Raw genomic sequence first — 21902 nt, forward strand, 5'->3', positions numbered from 1 at the left:
AATATTTGCATTGAAATTAAGATTCCCTATGAGGATATAACTTTTTAAAATACAATTCTTATTTTCATTATTTGTATTAAATAAAAACCTACAAAATAATAACGCACGCGCTAAATAAAAAAATGTACCGATGGCAAAACCTGTATAGGTCTTATGGCATTTGTCTATAAAGTACAATCGACGTTTTAATCTTTGAAATCTTTCATTTAAATTTACTATTGACTTTCAATGCTTCCGTTTTCCCCAACCCTCGGATTATTTAAGTATTCTAATTCTGCTAAATCGATTACGTCAAAATTGAATAGAAAAGCAAAGGCGGAAAAGATGAGCAGATTATTTTCTTGCGTTACCTATACCTACGTTCCGCCCTGGCCTTAAATCTTCCACGTGCGCATATTTTCCACCAATCACAACGGTCTGAATCACTGTGTTCGGAAACCCACCAATGGCGTTGCGAGTCGTGGTGTTACGGCTCAGGAATGCAGCTAGACAACAACTGTTAGCTTTCGTTTCACATCAGCTGAGCTGGAACCTCCGGCGATTAACACCAGTATCCCCGGGCTGTTTGTTACCTTGTATACAGGTAAGCTCTCAGTTTTAACTTAGCTACTTTAACTTAGCTGCCGCCGGTGGCTCTTTATAGGGTATAATTTACAAGCTTTTAAAAGGTCAAACTAGTTACTCCTCTTTTCCAGTAAAAGTTGTCATTTTTCTTGTTTGCGACGCCTTCTGCCTTCAGACTCGCTCGAAAGTTAATAACTGCTTGTATCATTTGACAAAACGGTAACAATTTTATCCTTTTAAGGCTTCAGAAGTGTTTCAGAATTGTGTGAAACGTTTTTAACACAGTTGTCTAAATGCTGTTCTCACAGACGGAAAGGTGTCTAAACCACCAGTATGGCCACAGCGCAGTCGACGTTGCTGCTAGCAGTGCATATTCTGCTCATCTCAGAGTTCATTCTGGCCAAAAGGGACTACTACGACATACTGGGGGTGCCGAGAGATGCTACCGAGCGGCAGATCAAGAAGGCCTTCCACAAGCTGGCCCTGAAGTACCATCCTGACCGAAACAAGGGGCCAGACGCTGAAGCCAAGTTCAGAGAAATAGCAGAGGGTAAGTTACACATTATGTCAGTCTGTATTGTTGGGAATAAGTCCTCATACAGTTGATCTAGAGACCTAAAAGCAAAGTAGTTGCTACTTAAAAGTTTGTTTTTAAGGATTCTGATGTTAGAGTGGACTTAAAGGGGAGGATCTGCCCCAGCAGTCGCACCTTTCCTTGTTTTTGTTGACGTAATTGCACACTATGGTAACGGCTAAAGGGTTACACGCCCCATTCTGTGCTTTTTGTAACTTATTTCCTAATGAATTTAATCTTTTATATATATTTGTGTCCTCCAGCATATGAAACCTTATCGGATGATAAGAAGAGGCAAGAGTATGACCAGTTTGGACATAGTGCTTCATCAGGGGAGGGCCAGAGAGGAGGAGACTACGACTTTAACCAGCACTTCAAGTCATTCAACTTTGATGACATTTTCAAAGACTTTGACTCTTTTGGTCAACAACAACAACACCACCAACACCACCAACACCACTTTCACTCCCACTCTAATTCCCACCACAAGAGACACTTTGACAGCCACTTCCAGGCTCATCGAGAGGCCATGAATGGGCACAGGAGGCAGTTTCAGCAGGGCAGCTTTGGCGGAGGACTATTTGATGATATGTTTGAGGACTTGGAGAAGATGTTTTCCTTTCACACGCACAGCTCCAGGACTGAGAACAGATTTCAGGGCTCAGGGAAGCAACACTGCAGGACAGTGACGCAGCGTAGGGGGAACATGGTGACCACCTTCACTGACTGCTCTTAAGACAGGCTGGATAGTCGGGGGGTTCTTTGTGGTTTTTGAAATTGAAAGCTAATTTATCACTTGGTGAAACAGAGTGGCTTTGTGTGGCTTTTTGTAATTGCATGTAATTTCCTGTATGAACAAATATCTAAGCTAGCCTGAAAAATGGCTGCTTCCAAGCAATAACTCATTCATGTTATTATTATAGCATAGTAATAAGTCTTAAGATCTGTCAGATACCTCCCTATCACCTCGCTTTCCAGGTTCGTTATGTTTACAATCTGATTCTCAGGCATGGCCTATGCTTAGTTTAAAAAGAGTACTTTTCTCTTGAGCAGTGAAGCAATTAGATGCGTTAGAATTCACATTTGTGAAAATGGGAAACCATAACTCTGCAGCTATATAGGCCATATTTTATTTTATCTCATCAATAGAAACCTTTTTCTCATCCAAAACCAAGACTTGCAGGTTTTGCACATTTGGTTTCCTGACAACCCCCCCTTTTTTTTTTCTTTATTTTGGTGAAAGGATACATCAACAATCAATTCTTCTAACTGCATTTGTGGATGCACTACATTCACCTGGAATGTGTACAGTTTGGCCATTATCAACTGTTACCTCGTTTAGGTTTTTTTTTGGTTGTTGTTGGGTTTTTTTCCTCTTCCAACAGAGTTGCATCTACCTTTTACTCAGTCAGGGTTGGAAATTAACATCAGTCCTATGACAAAAACTGGCAGACTTGGCCACAGGCAAAGTCGGCGGAGGTGTTTGCATGCGTGATTGCTTGGCTGTTTGGTTGTTTGTTTTTTGTTTGTTTGTTGTTTTGTTTTTTCATTTGGACCAGCTATCACAAAAACCGCCCAGGCTCATCTGCCAGTCAAACTGAGTGGTCTGACAAGTTAAGATTCCCTAAACTGATCATAATGTGCAATATTTAGCACCTTTGCTCTTCTATAGACCGTGCTGTGTAAATGTCATTGTCTAATGTCTGCACTTTGAATGCGTGCGTGAGTGTCTTGAATATCAATTGGTTGCAAAATGTTTGGAGAATGAATAAAAAAAATATATATTAGAGGAAAGTTTGTGCTTGTGTTTAACTGAATTGGGAAAGGAGGGAGGCAGTAATGCACTTGTGTAATTGGTCTTTGTTATTAATGTGCTTTATTGTTTATGATTGTATTCTGATTATAAAATATGAATTATATTTGCATGTGAAACACACACCAATGCAAATGTAGAATAAGTTCCGTGTCATGTGGTCTCATGAGATGAGATGCAACTAAAAGGAGAAGCTGCTTGATGTGTGAAGCCACAAAGTGCAAGTTGCTGCACTGGCTTCTGCACACTGTTTTACATGCATACGTGTTATACAGTCTCAGATAAACAGACTGTATCAGTTTTGTACAGTAAGTGACACAGTAAGTTTACATAACACAACACAACTGCACATTGGATGATTCTTATGTGAAACTTAATAGTTGATTTGACTGAAAGACAGTTTTTCACGCTCTTTTTAAGGGTTCAAATGCATGGATCATAACCCACCCCCCAATTTTACTTATTTGGGTCACCCAGTTACCAAAATACACAAGTAACCCACTTTCAGTTTTGCCAGCATTTTACCTGATAAGCAATTCTTGCCTACTTCCAGTAGAGGTCATACTTTCTTAAAGCAGGAAAAGTGTTTTGAGCGCAATCTGCAACATTCATTGGATTATCAGGTGACACAGAGGCAACCTTGACAAAAATAACAACATGGTGGGTTAGAAACCTAGGTAATGCTTTTTATTAAAATTCGGGCTATAATGCATTACAAGAAGGGTGAACCGTTCCTTTGATCGTATACTCATAGGGGTCTTTTGAAACACTCTTTGTCTGCTCCCTCACCCAGTTCTAATTTTCCATGGGAGACCCTACCAGGGTGCAAAATCTCTCTGACAGCATAGCTCCTGGGATCTCTGGGACACACAAACCCCTCCACCACGATAAGGCAGCGATTCACAGAGGGGTATCTGTGACACCTATACACTCAATACAATACTTTTATTAAACACTTTTAAATAAAGTCAAAGTTTGAATTTCTCTCATAATCCACTGAGAGACTATATTTTCAAAAGAAAATCTGCTGTTGTCAAAATACTTATGACTCTAACTGCATCTCCTCTCCTTAAATCCCCTCCCTGTTTTATCTTTCAATCTTGAAATCTAAAGTTGGCTTAATTCCATATTTTTACCCACTGTTTATCCAGCACAGCAATAAATAACATAATTATTTCATTTCATGAAATGGCAAACCATTTTCCTACAATTTCTCTATGTCATTTAGTGGGTTTTCCTCAAGTACAAAGCAAAAGCTTAACTTAATTGCTGTACCTGAGAAACAAACATAGCAGGAGGGTTAAAGCATTAAAACCGAATGCTCATGAGATCCAACCACAAGATAATAAAATAAAATATTAAAAACAACAAGAGAGAAAGTAGAAGAAAAAAGACTGTGGCATAGCAATCCCCTTAACGTCTCCATTTGAAAAAAAAAAAATGAAGTGAGCATGTGTATTAGCAGAGAGCTCTGTGGTGGTAAGGTTGGCTAATAAGTAATAAACACTGGTTAACAAGTAATCCTGATGGCCATCATATTTTTCATAAATTTGAATAAGGTTAGAGATCCAGCACACCATGGTCTTGCAAATCTGCAGCGTCACAGAGCTAGCATGACACTGCAGATTTCTTTATAAAGCTCTAATAAAGCATTTGTTATCTTGTCTTTTATGACAACACACATATAACACTGTGATACAAATGAGGTAACTGGTTTGGTTAAATTGTAGGGCAGGCTCTGCTAGTTGGGCATGAAGCCATCTCACATTAAATACATATTATTTTTTTATGCAAAATACTCAAGCGTTTAATATCTATTTCAGAGATGGTATTTCCCTTTCGATGTAAGTGGCCTCCTTGACTCCTACAAATACTTCCTTACTATACTTAGGTACAAATTTCAGGTATCTATACTTTACTTAAGGTAGTTGTTTTTCCTGACCACTTTTACTCCCTACATGTTTTAACAAATATCTGTGCTTTCTTCTCCTTACATTTTCAAAACGGACTCATTACTTTAGCTTTAATGCATTTGAGGGAAGTTTTGTCATTGCCAGCTTTCAGGCATCAAAGCGATTTGAGACTAAACTGTAACATGAAAGGCAGTCCTGTTCGTGTATTAATCACCAGAGGATCACCAAAGTCAGGGGTTAAAAGTGGGAAGATATTCTTTCTTTCTTTCTTTCTTGCTTTCTTGACACAACACCAGAATGACTGCAGGTGTCTATAAGTTGCAGTACTTCAGGATCTAGCTAGCCTTACTGAAGAGGAGCAAACATAAAGGGAGTGGCTTAAAAAAAAGTGGCAGGTAGTTTCAAATGCAAGGTATCTATCAGCCTAACAAACATCAGCAAACACAAACTGTTTGTGGGCAGTTTGTCACACAGTGTGTTGCTAGCTAAAGATCCAGTTGCTGTGTTTCACAGGAGAGAAAAGAAAGAGGGCTAACTTTACTCAGAGATGGAGAAAGATAAGAAAGACATGAGAGAAAGAAGAGAGATTGGATTTAAATGTAAGGACTGTTTAGTGGTATTTGATAAACTGTAAATGTAAAGCTTACATGTAATTCCTCATGTTTTTAAATCAGATATTCGGTCTGTACATTCAACATTATGTTTTTTTCATATTGTGAAATGTGCTGTAAAACAAATCGAGGTAGACTAACTGCTATTTAAAAGCTGCATGAAAATAAACAGGTTAGTGCAGGATAAACAGGTTAATTCGCTGCACTGTGATGGTTCTAAAGTAAAGAACAATGTGTGACTGGTGCCCAGTGACTGTCGTTCATGGTCAGAGTAAGGTTGCATCAAGTGTAGCAGACATTCATATGAACCTCAGCTGATGATGCTTAGATTCATTGACTGAATTGCACCTTCATACCAAATTTATACCATCTAGAAAAAAGGCAGCAGAAACAATGCTTGCTGTCAGTGGAGGATGGAATCAGCAGGACAACTCATGAAATATCTGCTGACATCTGGTTTAATTACGTTGTGTAAATCCACAAAGAGCAGCAGGTCAGCTGATCACAGCCTGTACACTAGTCTGAAAGTCTCCTGAAGTTCTCAATAGAAATTATTGTCAGTTATGATTTTTTTCCCCCTCCACACTCAGCGATTACAACCAATTTTAGGGTTCCCCCACCTGCTGAATCCCACTTTACTGTACACATTTTCCTGTTTTGAGGCAAAGTCATCCTCTACAATGTAGGCAACAGAAAATAGATATATTTTCCTTTTTTTCCCTTCAGATTCAAGCTGAGTATAATTAGAATTTTAAAAAAGTTAGACTGAACGTTTGTATTCCCATCTATTAATATTATTTTATCATTATGTTAATATAACACAATAATATAACACAAGGTTCATATAGCTTTGCACACAAACAGAAACATCCTCCAAAGAGCTACTTTTTACTTTCTTACTTTGAGTGCATTTCAGAGCTTGTACAGTTCTATTTTTACTTAAGTAAAGAATTTGACTCAGTACTTCAACTTTTACTGGAGTAGTTTTTAACAGTAGTATCTGTACTTCTACATAAGCACAGAGTAGTTTTGCCAACTCGGCTTGTTCATGGAAATCAAAACCACCTTTTTTGAAATCCGGCAACGGGAGATAAACCACACCAAACTCCGTGCTCCCAGCGTCTGACGAAAAGCCACAGACTGAGCAGCAGGTATATTCTTGCCTCACCGTCCGTCCGTGGTGAGTCAATTCAAGTAGGTACTAATGCAAAGGGTCACTGAGCAGTGACAAAATTTTCTCACAATAATCTTTCTTGTTTAGCAAAACTGTGCACTTACCCTTGTCTGCTGGACGGATGGTATTGCTGTTCTCATTATTAAGCGATGTGAGTGCTTTCTTCTCCTCCTCCTGCATTGCTGTATCATCACCGCAACCTTTGCATTGCTGGGACAGGCCGAAACCTTCATCTGTAGTTGCTCTGCTTCCACATCTGCAATGTTGTTATTTTGAATTGCTGTTTCTGTGACTGTGATCAGTTCCACTAGCGGGATTTGTCTTGGTGTCACAGCAAAGTTCAACCCTTTTGCTTTGCTTGGGTGAGTTGTCTGTCAGATAAAATTTCCACCCACTTGTTCACATCTTCGGTGTGGCCGCTGAGGACACACACATATTTTTCTGGTATTCTTTATGGCATCAATTTCAGCAATGTCCTGAAAACATTCCTCAGAAATTTTGGTCCATATTGACATGATATCATCGCACAATTGCTGCAGATTTGTCTGTGCGATTTGTCTTGTTCCACCACATTCAAAAGGTAATCGAGTAGATTTAGATCTGGTGCTTTGGAAAGAAAACCTTGGGCCTAACTTTTATCTCCTTGAAGGAAGTTTGGTGTAAAAGAGAAGTCATAATCAAAATCAGTTTGAAAACAAAAAATTGTGAAAATATATATACATAGATTGTGTCTACATTTTTAACGCAACTGATACAAACATACATATTATCAGGATAATAATGGATTGCATTTATATATACCCTTCCACTATTCATTCACTCTCACACACTGCTGGAGGCAGCTACAGTTGTAGCCACAGCTGCCCTGGAGCAGACTGACAGAAGCGAGCCTGCCATATCGTGCCATCGGCGCTTCTGGCCAACACCAGTAGGCGGTAGGTGAAGTGTCTTGCCCAAGGACACAACGACCAGAACAAAGAGCCCAGGGATCGAACCGGTGACCTTCCGGTTACATAACATAGTTATTCTTTTGGAATTCAGCTAAAGAGGGTCAAGCACCCATAAGAACAAACTGTTCCTGACAAAGAGGAGGACTGTTTATCTATATTAACTCTAATGAGCAGAGAAAAGTTTTTAAAGTTGTTATCATTAACGTTGTGATCTTTGTGAGAACATCTGCATTTAGACATATTTCCATTTTGACATGTCACGTTTAACATATCATTGAATCTGCAGCTGTAGTTTTCAGTGTGTTGCTGAAGTAATATTCACTGCATGATTCAGCATTTTGTTCTGAGAACAGAGTGCTGAATCACATGTTATCTTTTGCCTTCTGAAGATAACATGCACCAACATCTCAATAAACACACTTATATTTACAACGTCTTCACCTTGACAGAACAGGCCTTTAGTCAACAAAAAGTTACTGCTTCACTATCCTACTGCTGTAAACCCAACTCAGTCAGAAAAAGAAAATTTTTCTTTTGTGTGTGTTTCCCACTAGTTTATAGTAAGTGAGTTCTGACAGATTTTTGGTCTTGGGAGCATATATTTTGAAAGGCTTTCCTAACCTTGGGTTGCTGAATAAACCCTGCAGCAATCTTCCGCTGAAGCTTTTTAATTAACACACGTTGCTGTCTCTTCTCCTCCGCGTCCTGTGTTCAAAGATTATTTTTGAGGGGGGATTAATTCATTCAGACTGACCTAAAATCGCAAGCCGTGCTAATAGAAACTTTATCAAATTGCATAATCTTATTTACAATACTTTGCGTTCCTGTGATGGTTGTATACTAACTTTTCACTTTCCTGTAAACTCTTGACACAACTGAGACTGCTTACTGCCTCAATTCTGACAAGTTTACAGCACTGTATATGGTTGTGAACGTTATAGTGACTATACACTAATTGATGTCACAGACATGTTTGGCCATCGCATATTTTTTGTAAACTCTAGAGGAGTCATCTATTGCTGCATCGTTGTAAGAGGTATCAATGGTAAGTGTCAATTAAAAAAATTCATTTTACTTTGTCTGCGGATTTATGTTTACACATATAAGAGGTTACCAATTTAAAGTGAGATGCAGTCAAATGTCAGTTTCAGTAACACAATAATTTTGTTTGCAGCTTTTCAGAATTATGCTCAGACTGAATAAAGACATTACTTTCAAATTTTCCACATTATCCAAATTGTGGAAATTATAGAACTACCCGTTAAAAAATTTTATGTACACCTAACAGAATATTTCTGCACTGTGTGTAAGACAAGCGGGGCCCATTGAAAGCCCTCCTATTTCACTGATATTATGATTATGTAAGAGACGGTCTCCTCCTACTACTAGAGAGAGTATATAGTAGCATGAGTCAGCACATTCAAACAGTGAGTGTTCCGACTAGGTTGAGAACGTTACTTCAAAGCTAGTAAGATGATACCTGCAGTTACACTTAACAATGGAGCAAAGATGCCAATAGTGGGTCTGGGCACCTGGAGGGTAAGTCTTAGATTTTTTTGTTTTAAACTAGCTCTGTGGGAGACTGCTAATCTGTCCATGCTCACCCTACTTTTCAATGAATATTTCTGCTACCCTCATTATTTTTCACTGGTTTCACTCGTCTATGTTATCTGTACTATTTATATTTAATTTGTTTTTATATAACAAATTCCCTATCTTGCTGATAGAGTCTGGTTACAAAAGAAACCAAAGTAACATGTTATTTACATAGTGCAACTAAAGTAAAATAAACTGGATTGTAGAGGCTAATCCTACGTGACGCGATGTCACTGGTATGCATGAATGAATTAAACAGTCCAATAACTCCAGCAGTACTTATCTTGTCCTTTTTGGTCTTTATTCCAACATCATTTTACCATAACAGCGCAGCGGTCACAAACTGCTTGCCTTCTTGCGATTCACACTTGCTTTATTCATTCCATGTTTTTCTATCACCTTACCTGTGCAGTCAGAACCAGGAAAAGTGACTGAGGCCGTGAAAGTCGCCATAAGTTGTGGCTACAGACACATAGATGGCGCTTATGTGTATCAGAATGAAGAAGAAGTTGGAGCTGGAATCCATGCAATGATTGATCAAGGAGTGGTAAAGAGGGAAGACCTATTCATTGTGAGCAAGGTGAGCTTTAGAGAGAGCCAATAAAAATGAGTATAAACCATTTTATTATCTCAGGTTGTCTTCCAAAGCAGTGGCTTTGGAAGACAACCTGAGGCATGTGGCTTTCCACACCATGGTGATCCCTTTACATGAAAGATCCCCAGCTGAGATGGGATAAAGACACAAGCTAGTGAATTCCTAGTGCTGGTTCCAAGGGTCGGTGGAAGGGTTGTGTCAGGAAGGGTATCTAAGCTGAATCAAAAGCAACCACTCTGGAAATAAAGGAGCAGCTAAGCAGCAGTACCTTTATAGTAGTTATGTTGTTAGTTGCATAAGGAAATAATGAGGGTACAATGGTCATACTATAACATGTTTACAGCGTTGGGGGAAATGAGACACCTTGTTTGTAAATCTCCTGCTTATTTTTCCTAGTTATGGTGCACCTTTCACCTTCCATCTCTGGTGAGAACAGCTTGTGAGAAGACTCTCAAGGACCTGAAGCTGGACTACCTGGATCTTTACCTCATGCATTTCCCAATGGGGACCAAGGTCTGGAAACTTCTGTCCAGTCCTTACAATACAGTTAACTTTCTCTAAAATCTCTGTGATATAATAGTGTTTATAATGAACTGCAATTCATTATTATCAGGATGTCCAAAACACTCGCTGAAAAGCCTTCAGCTAATCCAAAATGCTGCAGCAAGAGTCCTGACAGGGACTAGAACGAGAGAGCATATTTCTCCTGTTTTGGCTTCCCTTCATTGGCTTCCTGTTAAATCCAGAATTGAATTCAAAATCCTGCTCCTCACATACAAGGTCTTAAATAATCAGGCCCCATCTTATCTTAATGACCTTGTAGTACCATATCACCCTATTAGAGCACTTCGCTCTCGCACTGCAGGCCTACTTGTTGTTCCTAGAGTATTTAAAAGTAGAATGGGAGGGAGAGCCTTCAGTTTTCAGGCCCCTCTTCTGTGGAACCAGCTTCCAGACAGACACTATCTCTACTTTTAAGATTAGGCTTAAAACTTTCCTTTTTGCTAAAGCATATAGTTAGGGCTGGACCAGGTGACCCTGAATCCTCCCTTAGTTATGCTGCAATAGACGTAGGCTGCCGGGGATTCCCATGATGCATTGAGTTTTTCCTTTCCAGTCACCTTTCTCACTCACTATGTGTTAATAGACCTCTCTGCATCGAATCATACCTGTTATTAATCTCTGTCTCTCTTCCACAGCATGTCTTTATCCTGTCTTCCTTCTCTCACCCCAACCGGTCGCAGCAGATGGCCGCCCCTCCCTGAGCCTGGTTCTGCTGGAGGTTTCTTCCTGTTAAAAGGGAGTTTTTCCTTCCCACTGTCGCCAAAGTGCTTGCTCATAGGGGGTCATATGATTGTTGGGTTTTTCTCATACGAAGCGCCTTGAGGCGACTTTTGTTGTGATTTGGCGCTATATAAATAAAATAAAATTGAATTGTATTATCAGACTGAACTATGCAGTCTAAATTTAATACTGTCTTGAACACATCTTTTGGCCACTGCAGCCAGGAGATGATCTTTTTCCTGTGGATGAGAATGGGCAGGTTATTTCTGACAACAGCAACTTCTTGGACACTTGGGAGGTAATATAAATGACTTATTGCACAGTGATAATCCCGTGGACTTGCTGACAACCAAATTAAAATATGCTGTGCTAAAACCAGTTTATGATTTATCTTAAAGGCCATGGAAAAGCTGGTGGATGCTGGTTTGGTCAAAGCTATCGGCATTTCCAACTTCAACAAAGACCAGATTGAAGCCATACTTAACAAGCCTGGCCTCAAGCACAAGCCTGCCAACCACCAGGTAGATTTTGCAAAATTGTTTTTAATTTATTTTGAATTCTGGAGGCATGCACTGCTAAAAAATGAAATGAAAATAAAAATAAAACAAAGTCCCCGAAATGTGGTTGTTTTCTTAGATTGAGTGCCACCCATATCTGACCCAAGAGAAGATGATCAACTACTGCCACTCAAAAGGCATCACAGTGACAGCATACAGTCCTCTAGGCTCCCCTGACAGACCCTGGTAAGAGGATGTACAATCTATTGTAAACAAAGCTAATGTAGGAGTATAATCAGCTTTACTTCTCGAGGATATTAACAGTGTCACATTGTTTTTCTTGTCCTCTTCTACTAAAGGGCTTCATCTGATGAACCCTCGCTGCTGGAGGAACCTAAGATCAAGGCCATTGCTCAAAAGTACAAGAAAACTCCAGCACAGGTACTGAGGAATTACACAAGTCAGGAATTTTGAAATTTGAATTTCTAAATGAGACATCTCATGTTGGGTAAAAGGTCAGATATCAGACAGTAGGATCACGAGTGTGCAGCACAACCAGAGAACAACGAGATGCAGTATTTAACTAATATTGAATATCTTAGTTATTGGCTGCATGTTGTCTCCCGTGGAAAACCAAAACCTGTGTGCTTACAGTTATGCAATGCAACATTTCAAAAGTTAAATTACTGACGTCAGCAAGAAGAAAATCAATACTGTCATGTGGTGGATTAGAAGGCTTATTAAAAAAAATATTTGAATCATGGGAAAGTTAAATAATACTGAACTGAATAACCACTGCTCGTTTGAACCATATCCCCAGGTTCTGATTAGGTTCCACATCGAAAGAAATGTGGTTGTCATTCCAAAGTCAGTAACACCCCATCGTGTCAAGGAGAACTTCCAGGTACAGTAATCATAAATATTCATGAGCAGATTTTGTTTTTAGTCTTTTTTAGCTAATATAGTGTATTCACACTGAGCAGTTATCATATTTAGATTTATTTGTGTAGAAATCTGCATTGTTGGGGGGAATTTAGGTCATGGACTTATGCAAAAATTTGTATTTTTCTATGTTCTCATTTGGATTTTCATTATACGTGTTGGGTTCCATAGAGCAGCTCATATAGTTTGTGCAAGTTATAAGTTATTTTTCGGTTCTTTCTTTTTCAGCTGTTTGACTTCAAGTTGAGCAAAGATGACATGAAGGACATCCTCAGCTTGAAAAAGAACTGGAGAGGCTTCACATTACAGTGGTGAGTAAAAATAAAGGAAGATTAAGGGTAAAGGGGATACAGAAAAAATAAAGACGTGGCATTATTCTAAAATAAACTGTGCTATCAATTAATGGCTATTTCTTGTCTTCTCTTTCCAGGGCTTCAAAACACAAAGACTTTCCCCTTAATGCAGAATACTAAGTTAATATGCTTCACCATGCCTTGTTTATATCAGTTTTGCTTGAATGTTTCCTCCAGAATTTAAAAATAAATCAATAAAATGAACAATGCAACTTGTGTGGCTTTGTTAAAAATCCTGTTAGGACATTTGTGTTTGCATTGGATGAATGTGAGTTCAGCTGCTTTTTAAGCCACAGTGAGGGTTTTGGAATGAGAGAGGCATTTCAGTGAAAATGTCAAATAGTTCTGCCAGAACTAATTTACAGTTTGTAAATGCATCATGTTGTAATCCATGTAATTAAAATTATGGATGAAAAGGCACAAAATAAGCCAGTAATTAAACTGTAGATCTACCAGTACAAAAAAAACAGCATCTTCTTGTTGACATGATTAAAAAAAAAACAACAACAAACATTTGTCCTTTCATACCTATATGGTATTAATTTTTTTTTCTTAGGAGAAAGGGGGGAAAAAGCACCTTACTTTTGGGAGCTTGGGGGACTTTGTTGGTAAATCAATCATCATCATCTCTTATTGTCTCAGACACTACTACCTTATGTAGGACTTTGGGAGGAAACCACTGGCAGGTGTGGCTTTTACATGTGGGTACCTTAATAAGATCTAAAAGCACATATCACATTGGATGCCTGACCCCTGACCTAATCCTGGGGTGCACTCATCCTCACTGCCAGAAGGGATGATCATAACTGTCCAATCAGTCTTTCCTCCCATTAAAATATATAGTGTCCATTTTCTGTAAGTTAGTACAAGTTCATTGTGGTGCATAGTTTGACTACGTGTATATCCCATAACTCAGTCATCTCGAAACATTAGAGGCACTAATGATTAAATGATCAGCTGGCATTAAATGCTGAAGTTGCCTGATAATAAGATGAAAATTTAAATCACGTGCCCTAAGAAGAGAATCCTAACTGTATACTGTTGCTCTGAGGGAATAAATAAACTTGTTTTAATTTTACCAGTTGCTGGTGCTTTGGTTCCTGAAAGGATTGCTTCACCCTTGGGTGAAAGGTCAAATCCCCTTCTATTCCTTATTTTATCAGACATTGATGTCTTTTGTGTTATTGCATTTTAAAATAAATACATAATTTTAAAAAAATGAAAAGACAGTGCAATAAGAAAATATGCAGTTTGCTGCCCAAGAGCAACAAGATGACAGCACCCTGCTGACATGACAGAAACCTCTACAACTATATGCCCTGAATGTTAAACATGTTGCCTGTGGGCCAAGAGTGTTTAATTCATAAATCATTCATAAGACAAACTATTTTTTAAAAGACCAAAAAGGTACTGCTACTTCTGTGTGGTGATGCAATGCTAGCATCACTTTATGGGAGTGAACAGATTCACGAAATACAATAGTGTAGCCAACTTTCATAAACTCTTTTATGAAGTTTTTATTCTTTTTGTAGATCCAATTTGAGCTGTACATTTTACAGTTCCTCATTGTGCTTCTTTTTATTTATACTAGTGCTGCCAGCGTTAATCTCACTAACATGACGTTAACGCCATAACCGCATTAACATGGCAAATCTCCGTTAACGTTAAATAAACCTGAATTGAATACAATAAATCTCTGCTTGGGCTGGTCCTTTCTTCTTATTTTTAAATATAATTATTTTATTCTCTTCCACGGGACTTTATTAAACTAGCAACAACTGAAGCAGGATTTCTAGTCCCACAAATATACCTATCCGTGTACAATTTTCAGTCACACAGGGGGAGAAGAGCTCTAACAAGCGTGCTGCAGGGTAGTCTTCGAAGATCCTGACTGTATGTCGCTAGAAGTGGATGACTTATGTGACTGGCTATTGACAGCTGGTTGACAAGTGCGCCGGAATACGGAACACAGGGGTTCATGGGAAACGGAGAACAGTAAATAAACTTCAAAGATCATAAAACAAAGCATGAAAAGCACAGACAATGGCAGGAGTAAGACTTTTAATTGTTTTTAAACACTCAGTTTAACATCAGCTCTTTGTATCCTACAACTTCGCTCTTTTCTACGGCCGGCTCGCAGAACAGCAACAACACAAGAAAGAGTGGCCTACAGACCGGTTGTAGCACATAACTTGTACACTGCCTCCATCTGACAATAGATTTCACTGCAGATAGATGGGCAGACCCTAGTGTGGAGTAAACGCGCTCGCTTTGCTCGACCATAAAACGAGCATGAGAAGCAAAAGCCACACCATTATAACACAGTAATACACATGAATACAAAGCACCAAATACTGTATGGCATGACTCTAAGGCAACATGTGCTTCACAGAGATAAGTTTATAAATTCGCCATTTTTTTGCCTCTGTCAGGGACTGCAGGTTTCACGTTTAATGCAAATTAAATCTAATTTTCTATATAAATGAAATACATTTTTAAAAATTGTTGGACATGAAAGCTTAAAGGTAGTTAAGATTGCTCTTGCATGTGACACTACTAGACATGAAAAACTACAAACTAAATGACATTGTAAAGTCTATGATTTTTAAGTAGCTTGTTTTATTCTCTTCAGTAACTTAACAAATACATTTACTTCACCCCAAGGCTCAATGCCAATATGCCACTACAGGAGTGCAAAATCCAAAACATAATTATATGTTATAATAACCCAAAGATCAAATTAAGCATCAAGTCATCTTTGGAGTGTGTGTATAAACTTTAGTGGTAACACAGGAAGCTGGTGTTTTTCCTGAGAAATGTAAGAGGAGTCAAAGCTACAGCAGGGTCATTCCATGAAATAAATAAAATAAATAAAAAAATAAAAATCAGTGTTTCCACCTAACCCCTCATGTCAACTGACTTCTTTTGTACAATAACTTTCACGTGCTTGAGTGTGAAGTGGGAACTTTTTTCCAGATTTGATTGATTTTATATGCAATAACCCAACAGCATAAACGCACAAAGAAGAGGAAAGTAAGCAATAACAAAGACCCAGCGTTAACATGTGGAAACTTTCCAGTTTTCCTCTCAGAATTCAGCGTTGAATGGAAAGTCCTTGTGCTTTGTGGCCCTACAAAGAGAGAGAGGGAGAAAAGAAAAAAATGACTCCCTGTTATCCAACTCACAACTCTATGTTTAAAGCGCACACAATTATCCTGTCTCACCATTGCATTGGACAGACTCTCCAGTTCCTATTAAATCCCAGTATAGTCTTCATTTCCTCCTCAGTTAATTCAAAGTCAAACACCTGCAAATGTGTATAAAATATAAGAATAATGACCCAATCAAAAGAAGTTTAAGTAACAAAATGGAAGGATAATCAATCTCCCCAGCTAAAGACCTGGAAATTCTCTTGAATGCGCTGCGGTGTGATTGACTTAGGGATCACAATCACATTTCTCTGGACGTGGAAGCGGATCAGAACCTGGAAATAAAAGAATTCAGGCTATTAACGTGATAAGGTGATTAAGCTCAATATAATGTTCCAGAGTACAACAGGCAGATTGATTTTACTTTTTTCTCTTGGATAGAAGTTACTCAAAATAAAATAGAATATATCAGTGGCATGTTCTGCCCAGAAGGACAGCTGTACCTGAGCAGGTGTCTTCTTGTGTTTCTCAGCAATGACTTTAATGTTGGGATCCTCCAGGAGTGAGGGATCTTCTGGTTTAGCCCTGCATTTTCAATACATGTTCAATAAGATTTTCTCTGTGTACAAAATAGTGTATTCTGTAAAAAAATAAATAAATGAGACCCTGGTCTCATTGGCTTGTTACTTAATATCAAACTCGTGACAACATATGCCACAGAGAGAAAGAGGAACAAGAGTCATGAGTTGAAACTCGCTAAAGGGATATAATAGGCTGAACAGTATTGATAAATATTATAAAAGGGAATCAACCAATGTGAGTGTGGAGTATTTGGTCACTTTTCAAGGCCTGTTGAAGTCATTTTGAGGCAAACATATTTGCCATGCCTACTGACCATGGTCTGTCAGGGGATCCCAGGGGGCTGTAAGCTGTCACAGAGATACCCTGGGAGTGGCAGTAGTTGATCAGTTTGTCCTGGGTCAAGTATGGGTGGCACTCCACCTAGTGGGAAAAATGAGAAGCAAATACCAGTGATCAATCTATGCATGCATCATGTCAGTGAACCCCTTCAAAACATGCACATATTATTATTATTATTATTATTATTTATTATTATTACTACTTTAGTATTTCCATTAAATGACAGAAGAAAAGAGAAGGAAAACAGCTTCACTTAAAAATTCTGCATTGAATTTCTTGTCAAAGGACTAATATTTGTATATAAAGACTCTTAGCATGGTTAAATGAAGTATTTTAGTACTGGCTTAGAAGAAGATACAAGACCATAAGCCTTCAGAGTCTGCTGGATCCATTTGGCATCATTTTCAGTGATAAATTTCCTGATAAGCAGCTATAGCACTGCTGTGCTCTGATGACAAAAAGGAAAAGAATTGTGCTTTAATCTAATATAAGACACAACGTGACGTTGATGGTAAACCATGATTCTGAGAACAAACAAAAATATAAGGTCACCTCAACTAATTGGCCCAGCCTGAGGGGAAACTGCTGCGGCCCATCATGAACTAACAAGACATTTATTTCTCAGGCCTCACAGGAGGAGACAGATAATGCTGTTACGGCCTCTTGCCCTTTAAGAACAGCAAGCATGAAACATTAATGTTTTCTTGTTCCTTCATAGCCCTGAGTATTTAACTTTCACAACAGCTAACTCCAACAACAAACAGAAATGGTTATTTTATACAATACAAATCATTTAGCATACCTGGTTGTTGGCAGGCTTGTATTTGAGGCCCGGCTTGTTGAGAATGGCTTCAATCTGCTCCTTGTTGAAATTGGAGATCCCAATAGCTTTGACCAAACCAGCATCTACCAGCTCTTCCATTCCCTGAGAACATTTGGGATAAAAAATAAACACAAGGACTTTGGTGCACAAGGACTTTTGGTGTTAGCGCGCATGATATGCAATGATATAAAACCCTTTTTTCCTTCAAGATGATGATTTTGTCTGAAAAATTAAAAACGGATTAAAAAAATAAATAAAAGTAACTAATCAGAATTACAGAACAGTAACCACTGAGGCAGAAAAGATATTTTCATTAATAATGAAATTATTAATGGCTACAGAAAAAAAAGAAAGAAAGTTGGAAGTAGTGGAGACCTATTTCTTGTAATTACCTCAGTATATCTGCAGAATAGTTTTTTTCCTCTCTTCCCATATTTTTTCACTGTTTGATAACTGTGGTGGTTTTCTCGGCCATAACCTTGTCCTCAATGAAAATCCCACAAGTTCTCAGTTGGGTTCATTTCAGGACTCTGGGCTAGTCATTTCATTATTTCATTTTTGTCAACTTCAAGGAAGTGGTTTACCCATTGTGCAGCGTGACAAGGAGAACTGTCTTGCATAAAAAATGCTGACTGATTGGAAGCAGATGGGACTGAGGAAATAATGTGCCAATGAAGACATTTCTGATAAATGTTAGTGCCGTGTATCTGTATAACATGACCATCTTTTCCCTTAAACCACGATCCTTCCTGATCCAAAATGACTGACCCTGTCACACATTCTCGGTGCAGTTTTTCCTGGTTTGACACACAATGCAATTTCTTACCTCCACAAAACAAAATGAAGTCTGCCATTGTCACTAAAGTGATATACTTTGACCTCTGTAATCCTCACACCATACACAAAATTATTAGCACAGCACTATAAGTATGGCAAAGTGTAATCTATCACACACAGTCTTATTAACTTACCTCCCATGTCTCCAGGAAGCTGGTGTTATCACTGATGCTTTGTCCTGTACTGTCCAAAGGAAAAAGCTCATCACCTGCCTGTAACATGACAAAGGATTATATGCCACTAAACAAGATGAGGGCAGCAAAGAGTTAAAATATTTTTATGTTTAAAACAAAAGTGGTCCTACCTTAAAACCCATGGGCCAGTGCACTAAATAGAGATCTAGGTAGTCCAGTTTAAGATCAGTGAGAGTCTTCTCACAACCCTTCCGGACCAAGGACTTTTCATGAAAAGTACACCACAGCTGGGAAATGAAAGCACACATAAGGCACGCACTGGTCATCAATTTAGTATAAAATCTTAAAAAAACCCCCAAACAAACAAACAAAAAAAAGGTACTTTTTGCACCAATAGCTCACCTTGCTTACAATAAAAAGATCCTCTCTTTTGACCACACCATCCTTGATCATAGTGTGGATACCTTCACCCACCTCTACCTCATTCTGGTAGACGTAGGCACCATCGATGTGCCTGTAACCTGCAGAAATGGCTGCTTTCACTGCCTCAGCAACTTTGCCAGGTGGAGACTAACAAACAAGAGATGGTTAGCTGTTGTGGTACTTCACCCTGGCAGTTAAAAGAATCATTTAGACTGCTGTACCAAAACATCATGGTAGACTTATACATGGACCTGTTGTCTCTATGCAGATAACATTTTGCACACTTCACAAAATGTAACTTAGAAAACACGAGTTCCAGTTCCTGATTTTGTCTTGTTGGGAAAAGACCACTAAATAGGTTACATCTACACTGCCCTTGTCTCGTGTCCTCTTCACATATACCTTTTGTCCAGTGATGCTATAGTCTAACTGTTTTCCTAATGTTAATTGCTACTTTTTCCATTATACCCACTTAGCTAAAAGCAACATCTGGGGGACAAATTCAATTTCCATCCTTTATTTAAGAAGGAAAGGTCAACACATTTAATATTCATTATATCTAAAAGGAGAATACAGCGATCTCAGCTTTCAAGTACACTAAACTTGCTGCCCTTACTGTTTACACAAGCAGGGTAAATGTATCAGCTGTGTCTCAGCAGCAGTTACGTAGCACGACTTGTAACAAATCCTTAAACTACTCTTGATTCTGCGCACTGAATAACAGTGAAGCAAACGTGGGGCATTAGAGGACTGCCCCAGCTTCGCACAGACTTTGTCATGGTTCTAGAAACTCGGCCAAGGTTGGCTCCACTCCCAAAGGTGGGGTCCTAAAGTGAAAATAATGTCGAGCAGTAATTTCTGTAGACGGTATATGCAATTTACCTCGAAATGTCGAAAGATAATACGATAGAAACTTGTTTTAAACGGCCATTATTCGTCCTCCAACCATATTTTCTGTTGGCATGTTAGCCTACATAAAAGGCTAACTACAAACTTGTGCAAAGTCGGACGGCATAATAAATGAAAGCAGACGCACCTTCCACGTCCCCAGTCCCAAAATGGGCATTTGTGCACCGGTGTTGAGTTTCACTGAAGTTGCCATTTCTGTAGTGAACGAGCAGAACCTGAATGTGGTTGAAAGCAGACGAGGAGCGAGAGCAAATGCCAAGTGCACCGCAGAGAGCTAGTAGATCGCTAGCACCGTCGATCGATCGATTAATGATGTCTTTTAATTCTTTTCTGCAGGATGTGCTACAGGCGGCAGTCGCACGCACCTTCCAGTGTATTTACTGATAAGCAGCATCATTTTACATTGATTGACATTTTTTTTAAAGGGAAGCTCAAGTACCTTTACAATCGTAAGTAACTTAGAAATAAATATTAATAAAATACTGAAGGAGTATGGATAATGCTCCAGAAAATACTGACCTAAAAACAAACAAACAATAAAACATGTAGTACAGTGCAAAAATCTCATACTACCCCTCATTTCTTTATATTTTGCTAGGAAAATGGGAACAAGCATAGATGAAAATGAAACAAAAAGACAGTTTGTACAATTCTAACAGTCAGTATGTGGTATCACCACCTTTATTTTTTAATGCAGACTGAACTTTTTCAGGCAAGCCTTTCTGGTAGTTTCTTTAAGTAGTCTTCAGAAATTATTTCAGTTAGTCTCCAATAGCCGGAGAATTTAGTTTTTAGGCCTGCAACTTGTGCTCAATAAAGGACACACTGCACACCACGCCAAGATATGTCGAGTTTTTGGGTAACACGAATCACCTTGTTTTTGGGATATTTTTTAATAGATTTAATTAAAGAATCTGCAACAAAGTTTTTGACAGGCTGCCAATAACAAATAGCATAAAAACACAACATTTAGCTAGGTTTTTTGTTTGTTTGTTTTTTTGCCAAGTTGACTGTTATGTGCAGGAACAATACTGGTTCATCTCTTGAGTTAGGTGCCTTTTTTATGCTTGAATAATTATTATGATGAGGTAAAAGGACATGTCTGACAAATAAGTGAAAAGGGAGCCAAAATCCAAAGAAATAATATGGAACAGTTCAGAAAAATCTGGAGAACTATTGTCCAAGGCCACCTAAAAAATACAACCGAGTGTGACTCATTGGAAGAAAAATATATAGAAATTGAGGGACAGATCAAGACCTTTGCATGGTACGATACCTGCACAGTTTTGTTTTCTGTCTTGCAGTGTGGCATTCATATGGTTTCACCTAACCAAACTCCAGAACTAACTGGCAAAATAAAACCTCTTTGCTTTTTTCTTCAATTTTGTTCGAGTCTACCATTGCACCACTAGAGGGCACCGTTACGCTTTACAAATCTGTGAAACAGTCTCCTCAAATCACCCAACTGAGGCTCAAAGGAAATACAGTTCCATAATTTTAGACATTTGTCAGTGTACGCAGTAATTACAGTAAATGAAATGATTGATATTTTAACTTGAGGCTCCCAAAAACTCATGCTCACATTTACATTTTAATTTCAATTTACAATAATTATTCTAAGCACACTGACTGGACATAGGATGTGATATTTAAAGAATTTTGTTTTATGTTTCTAGGATTATTTTTTTTTAGGAGATCTTCATTATATTCTTACACTAAATTCTTAAAGAGGATGTGTAGCATTGTTCAGCACACACCGGCCTTAAACCTTCAGAGACAGTTGAAAGAGGGAACAAATACAAGGTGACTTGTTTTGGCGAAATCAGATAAAACCTCGCAG

At 38.5% G+C, this 21902-nt stretch overlaps 3 protein-coding genes across 4 annotated transcripts; 2 read left to right on the forward strand and 1 right to left on the reverse strand.

Moving 5' to 3' along the window:
- Positions 1-449: 449 nt before the first annotated feature.
- LOC102291179 (dnaJ homolog subfamily B member 9) lies at positions 450-2925 on the forward strand. Its single transcript, XM_005915602.2, has 3 exons — positions 450-583; positions 873-1114; positions 1402-2925. Exons 2-3 carry the CDS (start codon positions 898-900, stop codon positions 1872-1874), a joined length of 690 nt encoding a protein of 229 aa, XP_005915664.1. The 5' UTR covers positions 450-583; positions 873-897; the 3' UTR covers positions 1875-2925.
- Positions 2926-9007: 6082 nt separating this feature from the next.
- On the forward strand, positions 9008-13453 carry LOC102291490 (aldo-keto reductase family 1 member B1). 2 transcript variants are annotated; one of them, XM_005915603.3, is made up of 10 exons: positions 9008-9138; positions 9608-9775; positions 10187-10303; positions 11295-11372; positions 11473-11595; positions 11711-11817; positions 11931-12012; positions 12392-12475; positions 12742-12824; positions 12944-13384. In XM_005915603.3, exons 1-10 carry the CDS (start codon positions 9073-9075, stop codon positions 12984-12986), a joined length of 951 nt encoding a protein of 316 aa, XP_005915665.1. In that variant the 5' UTR covers positions 9008-9072; the 3' UTR covers positions 12987-13384. The 2 variants fall into 2 exon arrangements, with proteins under 2 accessions (XP_005915665.1, XP_042073435.1); XM_042217501.1 differs by lacking the exon at positions 9608-9775 and having other exon boundaries at positions 9009-9138; positions 12944-13453.
- A 1457-nt stretch (positions 13454-14910) lies between these two features.
- On the reverse strand, positions 14911-20362 carry LOC102291786 (aldo-keto reductase family 1 member B1). Its single transcript, XM_005915604.3, has 10 exons — positions 20190-20362; positions 19133-19300; positions 18901-19017; positions 18731-18808; positions 17739-17861; positions 16911-17017; positions 16519-16600; positions 16267-16350; positions 16091-16173; positions 14911-15996 (listed from the first exon to the last, which is right to left on the reverse strand). The coding sequence occupies exons 1-10, from the start codon at positions 20253-20255 to the stop codon at positions 15954-15956; spliced, it is 951 nt and encodes a 316-aa protein (XP_005915666.1). The 5' UTR covers positions 20256-20362; the 3' UTR covers positions 14911-15953.
- Positions 20363-21902: the final 1540 nt, after the last annotated feature.

The sequence above is a fragment of the Haplochromis burtoni genome, unplaced genomic scaffold (assembly GCF_018398535.1).
Source record: "Haplochromis burtoni strain Fernald_Lab_line unplaced genomic scaffold, NCSU_Asbu1 Contig_14, whole genome shotgun sequence".
Classification (NCBI taxonomy): Eukaryota; Metazoa; Chordata; class Actinopteri; order Cichliformes; family Cichlidae; genus Haplochromis; species Haplochromis burtoni.